The sequence below is a fragment of the Equus asinus genome, chromosome 21, assembly GCF_041296235.1.
Source record: "Equus asinus isolate D_3611 breed Donkey chromosome 21, EquAss-T2T_v2, whole genome shotgun sequence".
NCBI classification, from domain to species: domain Eukaryota; kingdom Metazoa; phylum Chordata; class Mammalia; order Perissodactyla; family Equidae; genus Equus; species Equus asinus.
The window spans coordinates 48,322,385-48,338,291 of record NC_091810.1 but is presented as its reverse complement, the minus strand read 5'-3'; the positions used below and the strand labels follow the sequence as shown (position 1 = coordinate 48,338,291).

General features: G+C 55.1%; 1 protein-coding gene across 3 annotated transcripts; it reads right to left on the bottom strand.

Annotated features, from left to right (window-relative positions):
- Nucleotides 1-5,807: 5,807 nt before the first annotated feature.
- CISH (cytokine inducible SH2 containing protein) lies at nt 5,808-11,651 on the bottom strand. Of its 3 annotated transcripts, none has more exons than XM_014840538.3 (3): nt 11,023-11,651; nt 7,632-7,852; nt 5,808-7,401 (listed from the first exon to the last, which is right to left on the bottom strand). In XM_014840538.3, exons 1-3 carry the CDS (start codon nt 11,040-11,042, stop codon nt 6,869-6,871), a joined length of 774 nt encoding a protein of 257 aa, XP_014696024.1. In that variant the 5' UTR covers nt 11,043-11,651; the 3' UTR covers nt 5,808-6,868. The 3 variants fall into 3 exon arrangements, with proteins under 3 accessions (XP_014696024.1, XP_014696023.1, XP_014696025.1); XM_014840537.3 differs by having other exon boundaries at nt 10,798-11,387; XM_014840539.3 differs by lacking the exon at nt 11,023-11,651 and adding an exon at nt 9,595-10,791 and having other exon boundaries at nt 7,632-7,856.
- Between the last annotated feature and the right edge of the window lie 4,256 nt (nt 11,652-15,907).

Genomic DNA, 15,907 nt, shown 5'->3' with positions numbered 1-15,907 from the left:
CTAGGCCTAGGTCATAGAAGCAACTGTCTTTCCATTGAACGTAAAGCTTTGGCCACACCGGAAAGGCTCCTCTTGCTCTGGGCCTGCCTCCTCTCCTCCTGCTCATAGATGAGCATCAGCTTCCACTCGCTCAGCGTTCCCCCAAAGCCAGGCCCAGCCACCTTCCAACCACTCTGTGGCATGGGCACTATGACTAGCTGTGTTAGACAGATGGGGAAACTGAGGGTCCAAGAGGCTAAACTATTTGCCTGAGGTCTCAGAGTGATTTTGGAAGGGCTGAGATGTGAACCCTGCCTACGTTCTTTCCACTTGGCTGATTTGCCTCTTCAAAGACCTCCCCAGGGAATTTTCATGGGAAGCATGGCGTGTGTGCGTGTGTATGACAGAGAGACAGACAGACAGACAGAGAGACAGAGACAGAGAGAGAGAAATTTCACAAGAAGTTAAAGAATGACAGTTTTGAATTTCTTACGGAAAGTATGTTTTCTGTTCCCCAAGCTGGAGAGACCGGGGTAAACTCAGGCTCCAGGGAGATTCCCCAGGATGCAGTGGGTGCCTAAAGCAGGCATGAACAAATGCTGGGGAAGTTAGGGAAGGCTTCTCAAAAAGGAGCATTTGAGTTGGGCTTTGAAGGGTGAGTAAGAGTTTGCCCTGGCAGAACTGAGAAAGAAGGACATTTCAGGATGACTGATACAGTGTGGTGGGCTGTTTGGAGGGAGGCAGAATGGATTGGCTTGGGAGTTTGGGAATCCCGAAGCCTGGGGTAAGGCATGGGCAAGATATGGGAGGATCCTGTGAATATCACTAAGTGGGAGAGGAAGGGCAAGGTTGGGTTTGTAAATAACTCACTCTGGAGATGGTGATAGGGCTGAGGGGCCAAGGACGAGACCATCAGGATGGTCCAGCTAGGTGAGTGAGTGATGGTAAGGCTAGATCGGGCAAGGCAGCCATGGAAAGCAGCAGGAGGGCAGTTTGGGAAGGACTAGGGGCAAGGTGGACAGACTTGGAGAACAACAGGTTGGGGAGTGGGGGTTGTGAGGGTTGTCTCCAAGATGGGAAGAGCATGGACGCATGTGTAGGGGGCAATGAAGAGTCCAGGTCTGGACACAGGGAGTCTGGGAGGGCATGCACCAGGCTGTTCATGTTGCCAGCCAGCAGGCAGCAGACTCCAGTTCACAATTGTAGGATGAGGGGGACAAGCCCTGGCCTGGGATTCAAAGACCCCGGCTCTAACCCCATATGCCCACTTCCTCTCTGGCTGACTGTGGACAAGCTACTTTGCCTCTTTGGGTCTCAGGCTTGCATCTTTGAAATGAGGGACAGACCCAGAGTCACCTGCCCAGCTTACCTCCTTCACCTGTAACTCATCTCTCAGGGCACAGACTACTGAGAGCTGGGAGAGTAATAGGCCTGAGGGAGACCCACCCCAACGTCTAGGGCAAGGGTAGCAGATGGCTTACTCTCTACTGGAGCTGTCAGAGAAGTTGCTAGAAGGTTGGGCTGGCCTCACCTCCACTCCAGCCCATGCAGAGACCAGACCAAAGTGTCTGTTCCCCAGGACTAGAACCCAAGCCCTAAGTTGACGAATGATGCCTGAGGATGGAGGGCTGGGCTTGGAGGGCAGCATTAGAGCTGATGGGGAGAAGGGCTGTTTATAGCTCAGGGGAGTTCCAGCCCAGCTCCACTGCAGCCCCCATGGGGACCTCAAGGGTCATTGACACCTGCCAGGCCCACCTCTCAAACAGGATTAAAATAGTGGACAAGGAATATTACAATGACAGCTGCAGCAGCTGCCAGGTTGAACCCTATCAGGCTCTCCTCAGCACCACCTCATAAATCCTCCTGGGCCTCCCATCCCCCCTCTGAGAGGTGCTGTCACTCTCCCCACTTCACAGGCAAGGAATCTTCTGAAGTTCAGTGAAGTTGAAGGAAACTCCTAGAACCAAGTGCACAGTTCATAGCCCAGACTGGAGGGGAGGTTGGGGTAAAACCAGGGGTGGGGATTGGGGGTGCTAGCCAGGTTTGAACCTCCAGGGACTTCCTCTATCTTGAGTCTCAGATGTGGGAGCCTTAGCCTGCTGCCCAGAGTGACCATTGGAGTGACCCCTTGGGTAGCTGGCAGTTGGGGACGGGGCCCCACACCCTGCAGTCAGGGGTGGGGAGGACACATTTGCCATGAGAGGCTGTTGAATTTCTGGCAAAGCCCGAACCTGCTTTATATTAAAACTGGTCTAACAGGTTGGTATGACAGGGCTGCCCAAACCTGCACAGGCTCCACTGCTGGAGGAAGAAGTCCTTTGGGAGGTCCCCAGAATCCTCCTGCCTTCTTGTTCAGGCCTTGTTTCAGGCCTCTTGCCCCTCCACTTTACTGTGGGCAGCTGTGCAGGGTGAGACGGCTCCCAGCTGTGAGTGGAAGCAGCCCAGTCATGCCCTCGGCCCTATTCAGACCTGTGTTCAGCCCAGCAAGACTTGCTCAGTGGGCAGATTAAAAGCTGGGCCCAGGTGCAAGGGCCCCGGTGCAAGGGCCCCGATGATCCAGGGGGTGTTAGGACACTTGGTGATCGTGGTCGAAGCATCCCAGCAAGACCTCTCACTGATGAGAGAAACCTGGATGACCTAGTGGCATCTCTGTTCCAAAGTCATTCCAGAAGGGTGTTGTGAGTTCAGGGAGGGACACCATGCAGGATCAAACGCCAAACTCTCCTCCCTGTGGTCTGGTAGAATCCTCCAGCCCCAGCCCCTGTCCTCCAGAAAGCCCTCCTGAATCACCCTGCCCCTTTTGCATGCCCTCAGCACCTTGTGGGGGCCAAGGCTTCAGCATGCCAGCCCCTGGGAGGCAGAGCAGGGCAGTGGTTACACAAGCAAGGTCTTGAATCAGGGTTTGAACCCTGGCTCTCCCCCTCACAAGCTGTGTGACCCTGAAAAAGCCACCACATCTCTTAGTCTTACCTCTTCTGCTGTGAATCGGGACAACCTCTGCTGGTGTGCAAGCCTGCGTGAGAACTCAAGGGGCACGAAGCCAGCCCAGGATCACAACGTTGCAGCCTTCACCTCCTCCTCCCTCTCACACCCTACCCTGCCATATCCCATACCTCTTAAACTCCTGTCTGGCCTCCTGCCCCCAGGCCCTTGTGGGGCCATCCCTGCCCAACTGACAGGTTCACCCCTTAGAAATGAGCATTGGATCACAGCATTTCCCTGCTAAACTCTGAAGAGGCGCTCCACACACCAGAATAAAATCCACGTGCCCCCCTATCCTCTCCACCCTTCCTCTACCTCCTCAGCCTTCCTGGGCAGCCATTCCAGACTCCTTACTCCTGATCACACCAGGTTTGTTCCTGCCTCGGGGCCATTGCTTTGGTGGTTCCTTCTACCTGGGATGTCCTTTCCCTAAGTTGTCCGTCCAGGTTCAGTGCCACCCTGTTCCACAGCTTTCCCTGACCCTCTCATCTGCAGCAATGTCCCCACACCCAAAGCCACTCTCTGCCCTGCCCACTGGTGTGCTTTTGTCTCAAAACCTTCCTGAGCGCCCATTTGTTCACTTGTTCATTGTCTCTTGCCCACCAGCCCATGAATCCCACAAGGATGGGGACTGTGTCTGTCTTGTTCCCTGCTGTGTGTCCAGGGTCTAGCTGGAGTCTGACCCAGTTGGTGCCCGAGGAGCATGTGTGCTGGTAAAGGACTCAATCAGTAAAGGGTTGCCATCAGTTACCGTCTGTATGTTGTGCAGGCTTCTGTGAGCCCACCAGATGGCTCCTCTTTCTCCCCAGCCAGTGTCAGCAGGGCATGCCCCTTTTCCTAGCTCAGAACCACCCAGGGGTAAGTGCATTGCCTAGCGGATTTTCAGCATCTGTTAGGCTGGGTCTGGGGCCCGAAGGCATGCCCTCACTTGCCCCTGTCCTAGGCAGGCATCACTCACTCCCCTGATTGGGAAACACGAAAAGAAGATTGAAGCAGAAAAATATCAGAGGTCAGAAGTAGCTGGCAGCCCCTCCCCAGGCAAGAGTTGGACCCTGGCTTGAGCTGAGGCAAGGGTGAGGAGGATAGGATTCTCTTAGCCATGCCACTGGCTCCAGAGACCCTAGCATGCAGGGACACAGGCATAAAACCAATGTCCAAGAGCAACTCTCCTGAAAGCTGCCACTGTGGCTGCCTGTTCTTGCCATCTCATGTAGCAGGCCAGGGGCAGATGGGCAGTTGGGACCCCTCGGGGTTAGCTCTGTTCTGTGCCTCACTTCCTTAGCCAGTCCCTTGCCCTCTCTGGGCCTCAGTTTCCTTACCCATGGAGTATGGGTAATATTTAGACCCACTCCCAGGGTTGTGGTGAGCACTACAGAGGGTGTAAAGCACTGTCCGTTGCCAGCACCTGGCAGGCCTCCTGAGATGTGTCCCCCTCTACGGACAATGAAGAGTTTCTGGGCTTCTCTTGCTACAGCAGCTTTCTGTCTAGGCTACACAGCACCAGGTAGGGAACAGCCTGCCTTTGGCTCCTCTGTGTCCACTACTCGCCCTCTGGGTGACTTAGATCTGGGAATGGAGCAGACTGAGGGGCCAACTCAGGCATTTTGGGAGTCAGAAAAGGGCTGGGATCCAGGCTGAAGCAATGAGGAACCACAGACATCCCTGGCAGGGCCACGGTGACCTGGAGGAAGTGTGCCATCAGGCCCTGCAGTTAGCAGCAGAGAAAGTGCCAGCTTGGACATTTGGGGCCTGGGCACCACTCCCAGTAAAAGCAGCCCTCATCTACCTCTGGCTCACTCTCCCCCAGCATCAACTCCATTCTTTGCCACGACTATCTCCATGTCCCCAAGGTGCTGTGCCTCCATAGTTCTTGCTTTTTATCCTTTCCTGCCTCCTCCTTGTTATCAACATGTCACTCTTCACACCTCCCTGCTCTCAATCTGCCAGGATTTGCCTTTTCTAATCTGCAACTTCTAACTATCTAAGGGCTAAGAAAACAGGAAGGTTAGAACCATTTCTAAAATAAGGGTTAGAAGGCTATGAATGAGGTTCAGAGGAGCTTTCTTATGATGTATTTAAGTAAAGCTGCAGAAAATTTCAGGATGTAGTGGGATTATAGGCTGAAGTATTCCAAAGTCAGATCATCAGATAATGGAGAGTTTTCATTTTAATGGCTCTTCCACCCACTTCTGGTGTGCAGGACCCTGAATGAGAGAAGAGGGTCCCCCAACTCCAACCAGCCTGGGCCAGAACCCCACCAGCCTCCACCTCAGGCCAGGCCCTGCCAGCTTACTGGCCACTATCCCCAACTCAACTATTCTTCCCCACAGCACAGAATGACCCCTCCCCAGGCCTCTCTATGGTCAGGAATATGAGCTTCCCAGTCACGCCCTGGTGATTTCACACGACCTGTACCTTCTCCCCGGAATGGCTGGCCCTGATTCCTCTGACTGTTGGCCTCATCTCAAATATGCTACCCCCAGGAGTGGTCCACATCACTCATCCCCCAGAATTCTCTACTTTCAATCTTTAATTGGCATCTCCTGTTTACACATCTTTCAGGTCTGGTGCTCTTCTGTCCACCCGCCACCTGGCAGTGACCTGGGCAGTGACTCTGCAGGAAATCTAACTGGCCTTCACCTCCTGCCTCCCATCCTCCAAGGGGAACAAAGGGGAATGAGAGGAAGGCTGTTCCCTGTCCCATCTATTTTACAATGGTTCCCCCGGCAGGGCCTGCTCAGCCATATAAGGTCTCTAGGCCTCGGCTGACTCAGATGTAAAGCTGAGGATAGTGATAATAAGATCAAAGGGGACAAACTATGTACAGAACTCAAAAGAGGCCCCAATGGGTGTTCCTTAAATGAAAGGTACGGTTTTATTGTGATTACAGAAAAATCAGTGGAAGAAAAAGACTACCAAACTTTTTTTTGTTGTAATAATTATTTTATAAAATCTTATCAGGTATGTATTTCTTCCCCTTTCTCATGTGCAGGCACCTTCCTGGGCAGGAAGCAGCCCCAGCAGAGCGCGAGCGGCAGCCCTTCAACCAGCACCCCCTTTCCTGACACAGCACATGCGCTCACGTGGGGCCTGTACCCCAGCAAGACCAGCTCTGCGCAGATGGAGCTCTGCCCTGCAAGAGGGTGGAAGGCAGGCTCTGCTGGAGACTGACACTTTGGTTCCAATTTCTTGTCCATTCACTCACCCTCCTAAAACAGGGCTGCGGGCAGAAGAAGGTGGACACATTGACAGGCAGGTGGGTCAGTGCCAGGACTTCCAGGACTGCCTTGGGTCCAGCAACATGTCTCAGGATGGGGCTCTCCGTAGGGAGGAACCAGAGAAGCTGGGGCAGAGCTGGAGTCTCCAGAGCACTCAGGGCTCAGGGCTGAGAGGTGGGGTTGGCTTACCCTGAGACCAACCCAAGAATAAATAAATAAATACTATATAACTGTGCAGTTCCCAGCCCGGCCTGCTCCCCTGCTCCAGGGGACTGTTACTGTCAACCTCAGTTCCTCTGGCTGCCAACCTCCCTGAGATGGCTGGCTGGAAGGAGGGGGCCCGCCCCGCCCTATGGACTAAGAAACCAGGGTTAGGAAAGTCCACATAGTTCAGGAGGCCACAGCAAACCTGTGCCCAGCCCACAGGGTAAGACGAGGTCCTGCCTGTCTCCCTCTCTTCTGACACAAGGCTCACCAAAATGGAGCCACATGGGAGCTGGGGGCACAACCTCCAAGCTGTGTGACATTTCCCCCTACCCCTCACCTCCAGCCTTGCTCCTGCTGGCTCTTCCTGCCAGATCCATGCAGGCACCAGGATGACGGGAGGAGGGACAGTGGGAGCCCAAGTCCAGCTGGGCCCAGTGTCTCTAGGGGATGGCTGGGTAAGGCTAGGCGGATGCTTGGCTGAGTCAGAGCTGGAAAGGGTACTGTCGGAGGTAGTCAGCCATGCGCCGGGGCAGTGGCAGGCAGTCCACGTCGGCCACCAGACGGTTGATGACAAGGCGGCACAGGTGCTGCAGGCTGCGGGCACTGCTTCTGCGCACAAAGGGCTGCACCAGTTTTAGGTGCACAGCAGTGGCCGCAGGGGCAGGCAGCGTTGGGTCACCAGGTGCATCTTCCTTAGGGGTAGGCAAGGCCGGGGTGGGTGCAGGCTCAGTGCTGTCACTTCGGGTGTCAGCAGCACAGGAGGCCACATAGTGCTGCACAAGGCTGACCACATCTGGGAAGGCCAGGATGCGTGGCCTGGACAGGCAGTTGGAGTCCAGGCGGAAGCTGGAGTCGGCGTACTCAATGCGCACATTGGTGGGGCCGCGAGTGGTTTTGACTGACAGAGTGAACAGGTAGCTGGGGTGAGTGCTGTCCCGTACTAGGAATGTGCCCTCTGGCATCTTCTGCAGGTGTTGCCGGGCCTCGCTGGCAGTAATGGAACCCCAATACCAACCTAGGCAAGTGAAGAGGGGACCGAGAGACTGGTCACAGTGGAAATTAGCTGGGGACACCAAACCAGGGCAGGGCTCTGTCTCCCCCTTCCCACTTTCTGGGCAGGGCTGTACCTCTTCCAGCAGACTCTCCTGGGCAGGGGCATGCCTCCCAAATCAGACTTAACAGGCAAAGCCAAGCTTCCCCTATCAGACTTCCCAGGGCAAGGCCTGTCTCCCTCCTCAGACTCACCGGATTCCCGAAGGTAGGAGAAAGTCTTGGCTATGCACAGCAGATCTTCCTCGGGGTCCAGCACTTTGGGCTCACTCTCTGGCTGGGCTGGGGTCTCCTCTACCACCTCCTCCAAGAAGGTCCCAGCAGGCAAAGGCTGCATAGCTGGCTCAGGCAGCTCCAGGGACTGGGCCCACAGGGGCCGTTGCCCAATCTGCTCCACGGCCAGCAAAGGACAAGGTCTAGAAGAGGGTGGATGGGCAGTGAATGGAGGCCCGGTTCTCTCCCCATTTCCAGAAATCACCTACACCCAAGACTGGCACATGACATCTGGCCAGTTCATCTTACTCTGAGCCTGTTTCCCCTCTGCCCACCCAGGGGCTCAATGAGACCAGTACTTCACCTCCTACTTGTCATCACAAAAGGCCCCTTGATGGCTTCCCATACATGTGGTCCTCTTTTGAAAGAGACTTCTCCACCCTCCTGCATTTATTAAACAGTACTCTCTCTTTCTCTGTTTTGCACTAACCAAAAACACGGATCATTAACTATAGGCATTTCTAGCTCACAGTGGCCAGTGAGCGTCCCCACCACACTGATAGGATCCAGTGCAAAGAAGCCTCACATTGGTGCCCTCCTGGCTGAGGTGGGCTGATTAAATGGCACTGGTTCTGGTTGGGTCATGGGATGGGCCTGCGTGGGGTCCTCCAGAGAGGCCTCAAGATTATGGTAGGAGGCCTGAGGTCACATGCTGCTACCTCCCCACAGATAAGAGTATCTGTCACAGGGACCTGGGTCCACACTGGCCAGGACTTAGAGGCTGGAACAATCTCCCCAAACAGGGGAGACTCCTGTTCTCTGCTCCTCCAAGCCCAAGCTCTGAGGTGGACAGTGGCCTATAAAGGCACTGGCAAGTCCCACCTCCCATAAATATGAGCTCCCACCAAAGGGCAGGGTACTCATCCCACATTCCAGATCCCACCCTGGCAAGTCAGCTGTACTAGGCTCTATGATATTTTACAAACCTTGCCCTTCACTAGGCCTCAATTTCCACCCTGCAATGAGGGGTCCTACCACCCCAGATACTGACGGGTGCGGCCACTGGTATTCTTAGATGGCTACGCCTGGGTTGCTGAGTTGGCCTCAAACAGAGCAGTAGCTTCCCTCTAGGGTAAGCCCACCCAGCCAGCATGGTGATCCTGGGGCTTCCTGGGAGTGAGAAGCAGGGCATGGCCCTGGTTGCCAAGGAAGAGAGCGCTGGTCCTCCCTCCCTCCTCACAAAATACATCCTCAGGCTGGTCCCCTGCTGGGCCTTTGAAAACAAAGATAATGAAACCATGGGCCCTGCCCTAAAGGAGAACTTATAACCCAAGTGAGAAAAGCAAAAGTGTCATTGGGGAGTCAGGGTCTGCCTGCTCCTGAGCTGAGTCTGCCAGGTTAAAGGAAGGAGGGGGAGGCATTCTGGGCAGAGATGACAACAAAGGTAAACGGTCCCAGGTAGTGCTTACAAGGCAGGAAGAGGTAGGCAGGAACTGATGGCAGGAACCAGATAGAGGAGTCAGATCTGACAGTGTAGGTTATAGGTGACCCTTAGAAGATTTTAACAAATCAGGGCCCCATGCCCACTCATGAGGAGAAGGGGCAGCAAGACCCTGGCACACCAAAGCCTGCCTAATACTTTTCCACACCCAACCTGGCTGCACTATGGGAGCTCTGGAATCCCACTCGGGGAGCTGGAGGCTGAGTTCCAGGGAACTGACTTGTGGCCTGCCTGCTGGGGCCCAGAGTTCAGCTCAGGCCCAGGAGCCTTCCAGGAGCATGGTAGTAGCTAGGTGGTCAGGCCAGAGCCTCTGGGGGTAGCCATGTCCAGGCAGTTTAGCAGGGCACATGAGGGCCTGGGCACCTCTGGGGCCGATACGGTGTGTAGGTGTGTGAGTGGCTATATTGGTCCCCACAGGCTCCTGGTGAGTGACTGTGTATCTGAGGAGAGGTGTGTCCAGGGCTGTGTCATCGTCATGGCAGGGGAGGTGGCTGGTGTGTTCCAGGTGTGGGTGGCCTGTACGTGTGTGTGCCTGCTGTGGAGCCCAGCCTGTGAGTCCTGCCTGGGGACGCATGCCAGTGGGGCACACTCAACCCCGAGGGAGGAACCCTCAGCAAAGCTAGCAGCCCAAACCTACAGTTGGGAATCCCTGCCCGCTACCCCAAGAGGGCACCAGCTGGTCTGTGGCTCTGTGTGTGGTCTTAAAAATCTTACTCCCTGACACCCAACATGCGCTCTGAGGCTCCAAGGGGAATTTCAGCTGGAGCAAAGTGAAAAAGAGTGTGGGACCCAGAAACTGGGAGGGTCCGAGGAGGAAGGCAGTAGTGGGGGAAGCGTTCAGGAGTCCCGAAATTCAGAGAGGAGGAAGGTTGATGCTGGAGACAATCAGGGAGAATTACAGGACAGTCTTCCTGGCACCTCCAGGTCTCCTCCCTAGAAACAGGACTGCTCAGAGCAAGGGGCACTTCAGCCTTGCCCCACCTTCCACCCTTCCTCACTTGGTACCACGCCAGTTCTGATAGCAGCCACTGGGCCACCCGGCTCTCCCTGGGTGTGGAGCACCCAGGCATATCTCCTTTCTCTCTCCCTGGAGTTTTCTGAATTCCTGTCAGATCAGTCTGGAGAGCATCAGACTCCTCTGATGAAGGGGACGCTGAGGCTCTGGGTGGAAGGAATATGCCAAGAATGCTCAGCTGAAGCCAAGACTCTGTCTTATTAGCTCTCACCCCACCTCCACAAGTCTTTGGGAAACTGGAGAAGGGAGGCAGAAGCTGAAGTCTTTCTCACAATGGGATCCCAGGCTGGGCTGAGAGGAGGGGTGAGGCGATGGTAGGGGTACCCCAGGAAGGACCAGGCCAAATCCAGACTTTTCCAAGAACTGCTGGTCAGTAGGTCAGCCTGGGGAGAGGCAAAGATCTCAGGCTGGCTTCCCAAGAAGAGCCTAATTTGCTAGCCCACGGCAGGAGAGTGGATGACAGGATAGAGAGGGGCAAGGGCTGGCCCAAGGTCACCACTAGGTCGTGTGGCTGGCAGGCTAGGGTAGAGCGCTCTGAGCCCAGAAGGGGGTCTGGGCAGGTGAGCCACGTCTTGGAGGACGCGCTGCCGTTGGCGTCCACCTGCTCCAGCCAGAACCCAGGCTTAGCTCACCCTGTGTTCCTCCTGTCGCCAGCCGACCTCACAGTTGCCCTACCCACAGTGCGAGTAGAGGTGGTGACGGTGTTGTCACCATTCCCTGTTGTCACTCCCGAAGTCCTTCCGCGCCAGGTCATCTCCGACCCGTCAAGTCCTCTCAATACCCGGCAGCTAGCATGAGGCCGGTACTCCCCGGTGTTCGGGCGCGGAGGCTGGGCGGGAGCATAGAGCCGCGCTTACCCCTGAACGCAGAGGACCATGTCCCGGCAGCGGCAGCTCCGGAGCTGGGGCTCGGCCGGACGGCGGCGGCTGGAGGGAGCCAGCGGGCGCGGATCGCACTCGTAGGGCAGGCTCCCGGGGCGCACAGGCGGCGGGCAGGGACTGAGAGGCGGCAGCACGGGCGGGCCAGGAGGACGCGGGGGGCGGGCAGGGCCGGGAGGGCGGGGCTGGGCGAGCTACCTAATCTTTTGTCCTCTGTGTCCCAGCCCTTCCCGGAAGCGAAGTCTTCCTAGAACCGCCGCCTGTGCGGCCGGACTGGGGATGGGCGCGGTGGGGAGGTGTCAGCTCCTGCTTCTGGGGCGGAGGGTGACTAAAGGAAACACCTTTGACAGATTTCCAAGAACTTTCCAGGAAAATAGGGCGGGGCCACACGCGCCGACCAATCGCCTCGGAGGAGGCGGAGCCAAGTGGCCAGGGCGGGCCAATTGCAGTGCGTGAATCCGAGGCGGACGTGACCCAGCGGCGTTGAGCGTGACCTAGAGACCAGTAGTGAAAGACCCAGTTGAAGAAGGCCAGGGATGGGAAGGGAGAGGGGCAGGGGTCCTACCTCTCCCCCCCACCCCCACCCCGAGTCCAGACTTCCTTTGGGCGCTCCGCTTCGTCGGGCACAGGGCCCCTTATCTCTCTGCAGAACCAGTGGCAGCGCGAGGGCGGGGTCATGGGCCTGTCCTCCCAGCTAGCGGCTATTGCAAGGCGATCTGTCTGGTGTGAAGCGCCCCCTCTGGGCCGCGCTTGGATCCCGCCCCCCGTACTCTGTGGGACGATGGGAAAGTGGGTGGCTTGGGGTGGGGTTTGGAGAGAGACACGGCCCGGGGAGGAGTGCAGGGGGAGGCCTTAGATCAACGATGGCCCTGAGCAGATCCACGGGGGTCAAGCCTGCGGCCACCACAGCCAGAAGAATCCGGGAGAGAACGATTTCTCTGAAAGAGATGGGTGTGAAGGCACATCCCAACCTTGTGCACCAGGCAGGGCCATCCAGTCTCGGCCCCACGCTGGCCTCTGGCCGGCCGCCAGCCAGGGAAGAAGTGACTACCGACTTGGAGAGGCAGGCACGGATGGTCAGCTCTAGCTGACCCCACAGGACAGTCCACATGTGTCTCTGGGTTGGTGGTCCCCTGCCCCCAAATGTGAGAAAGAGACCTGGAGCTCCAAACACACAGAGATAAACTGAAGTTAGGAGGATAAAGATAGAGGGATGGAGCAAGGACACCTGCTGCAATCTACATGAAGCAGTTGCTGCGTTTGATCCTCAACAGCTGTTATTGCCCCCATTATGTAGATGAGAAGACTGAGCCCCGAGGAACAAAATGCCTTGCTAGGAAATAACAGGGCCAGAGTTTGATCCCAACACCAAGTCAGAAGTGCATGCTTCTACCCTCCACCCACTCCACCTTTTCCCAGTTCACTGCATTCACCAGGGAGCATCTGGAAAGGCCATAGGGGCTGTGCACACCTCCTCCAAGTCTTTAGGCCAAAAGGAGAGGGAGAGAATTGGACAGGTGGCAGGGTCCACTTCCCCTCACTGCCCAGTGTGTACCCCCAGGTTCCCCAGAAAGAAGGTAAACGTCAGGTTCCCCTGGCAAGGATGACAGACTCCTGGCAGTGTTCAGAAGCCTGAATGATAGTATCCAGGCTTTTCCCAGGGCAGACAGGGCTGAGCTTGCCCTGCCTGGGGTGAGGAGGAGCACAGAGGGGATCCAGCAGCAAAACCCAGTGAGACAGGAAACAATAATTAATTAAGATGAGAAATGACTTCAGGGGACCAACTTCTCTGTAAATTTCCAGAAGGGAAGTTGAGCTTCAGTGTAGCCCTGTGAGCCCCTTCTGAGTAGGCCAGAAGGTGGTTTCTTGGGATGGGGGCTGATGTGGAGACCTCATCACTCACTTTGATGGCTGGGGCACCTGGAAAGCCCAGCATGGGGCCTCTGTGTAAGGTGCTGTCTCTCCAGTAGGAAGTCTGCTGTCCTATTACAATGAAGAAAAAAGGGCTTCACAACTGCCAAGCAACAGAGCTAGGATTTGAACCTGGGTCTCTATGGGGCCAAATCCCAAGCTCTCTACCCCAAGACTCTTCTACCTCCCTCTAACTTTGACTGTTTTACTGAATGCTTACCATGTGCCAGGCACTCTCAGGAATTTCTAGCTTCATTTCATTGTCTAACTACTACATATTGTCCCCTCTGTACAGGTGAGGAAGAGGCACAGAGAGGTTATACTGTACCCTAGATCTCACAGCTAGCCAGTGGTGAGTTGGGGCTTGGATCCCAGGGCCCTTCCCCCACCCCCACTTCCTCTTGAGGCACCTGCGACATGCCAACTCTTAGGCGTCCTTCAGGATCCAGTTTTAACCTTCTCATTGACGCTTACTTGCCCCAGGCCAGTCAATGTCAGAGCACCATGGGTGTCCCCTTGAAAGTGTCCCCTACAGAAATCAGTGATTGCACAGTTCTGTGTGTAAACTAAAGGGTCCCAAGGGTTTTGCCCTCCACCCACCCTTTGTGAATTTGAGTGTTACGCACCTCACCTGTGGTGTGCTCCTGTTTTGCCCCAGGCACCTGCCTGCCCCATGTGTTGTGGGTCCCTCTGGCCATCTCATTATCGCCTCTCCTGCCCTGGCTGCTCTGCTGGCACCCCTGCTTTGACTGCTGGGCCCACACTGCCACCCAGTGGCAATTCCTCCAGCTAGTGGCAGTTCCTCTTGTGGGTTCACTTGCCAGATCTCCCTAGGTATTTTTGTTTGTTTGTTTGTTTTAAGATTTTATTTTTCCTTTTTCTCCCCAAAGCCCCCTGGTGCATAGTTGTATATTTTTAGTTGTGGGTCCTTCTAGTTGTAGCATGTGGGATGCCACCTCAGCATGGCTTGGTGAGCAGTGCCGTGTCTGCGCCCAGGATCCATGAACTGAACCACTCAGCCACGGGACGGCTCCAACCATAGATTTTTTCCTTCCAGGATAACCCCTCCCCTGCACTCCAGGGATTGGCCTTGCGGGATCTTCCTACCCCTCCCTACCCAGAACGGTCCCAGCATGGGTCATGAGGATACACAGCAGTGCCTTCCTCCAAGTCTGGCTCATTTGGTTTCTACATTCTCACCATGTGCAGCCTCTCCTCTCCTGGAAGGATAGTCCATAGGTGTATGTATGGGGGGGTTGGGGGTGTATATTCAGTACCTCCTCCCTTAGGCACGCATTGGACCCCCCACCCCCCATCTCTGTAAGCTATTCCAAAGGCCTTGGCCCCCATCCCCTTGGACATAAAGCTATCACGGAGGGTTGTGTGGCAGAGTCTGCCACCATGAACCCACCCCTGCCCCAACCTAGCCATCCCAAATACTGAATCCTCCCATCAGTGTGCAGTTGGATGTGGCAGATGGTTACTGGAACATGAGTAGCGAGGGGAAATCATGCATCCTGACTCTTCTAGGTTAAGTGAGCAGTTGTAAAACATCTCTGATGGGCCCATGTGGGGAACGTGGTGCTTGTGTAAACACTGGCATTGGATATGGAGACTGCAAGAGGAGAGGCATCGCCATTGCTTACTTTTTACATTTCTGTATAGTTTGAATTTATTATAACAAGCAAGTTTTATGCAATTAAAAATTTATGGGGCCAGCCGGGTGGCACAGCAGTTAAGTTCGCACCTTCCGCTTCTCGGCGGCCCAGGGTTCACCGGTTTGGATCCTGGATGTGGACATGGCACCACCTAGCAAAAGCCATGCTGTGGTAGGCGTCCCACATAAAAAGTAGAGGAAGATGGACACGGATGTTAGCTCAGGGCCAGTCTTCCTCAACAAAAAGAGGAGGATTGGCACCAGTTAGCTCAGGGCTAATCTTCCTAAAAAAATTTTTTTTTAATATGGGGCCAGCCTGGTGGTGCAGCGGTTGAGTGCACACGTTCCACTTCGGCAGCCCAGGGTTCGCCAGTTCGGATCCCGGGTGAGGACATGGCACCGCTTCGCAAGCCATGCTGGGGTAGGTGTCCCACATGTAAAGTAGAGGAAGGTGGGCATGGATGTTAGCTCACGGCCAGTCTTCCTCAGCAAAAAGAGGAGGATTGGCAGCAGATGTTAGCTCAGGGCTAATTTTCCTCAAAAAAATTTTTTTAATATAAAAAAGAGACCAGTTAAAAAATACAATTACAACATTTTTAGGACAACTGTAATCTAACTCCATTTTTATAAAATAAGATAACTCAAAGACCACAGCATATATTGAGTTGCCCTTGGAAGGAACAAGGAGCCAGCCTCCATCCTCAGCTGCCTAGCACTCTGCTATGAGTGGGACCCTGCTTGTCCAGAATAATACCTGCTTAGCTTCAGGTTTGCCTGGCCCAAACCAGTGGCCTCCAGAGGGAGGGTTTGTCTCCAGTCTTTAAGCAGCAGATGCTTCTGGATCACAGGGCTTCCTCCAAGGCTCTGAGATCTTGGATCAGATTCTCAGGTGGGGCTCAGGGACAGAGATTTCTGGGTCCAGCTGTGCATAAATGTGTGTGCATGTGTGGTGTAAACATATGATTGTGTATATATGTGTGCATATGTGAACGTGCGTGAGAGTATGTTTCTACATGTGGATGTGGGAGGGGGGCAAGGAGGCACATGACAGGAGGGCATAGTTTGAGGGTGAGAGCTGGGCCCTGGGGTTGTTCTTGGGGGTTTGGGATGGGGGCTATGCTGTGATAACTACTGACCTTGGGCAGAGCTTGATCTCTCAGGGCTTCTCTCTGTCTTTTCTGTCTGTCCTGTAGACCATGTAGGATGCGTATGACCCTCCCTCCTCAAGTCCCACTGAGGTCATGGGGTGCCCAGGCAGAGCACCCACCCAGCATCTGATCTGAAAGAAGGTTCAAT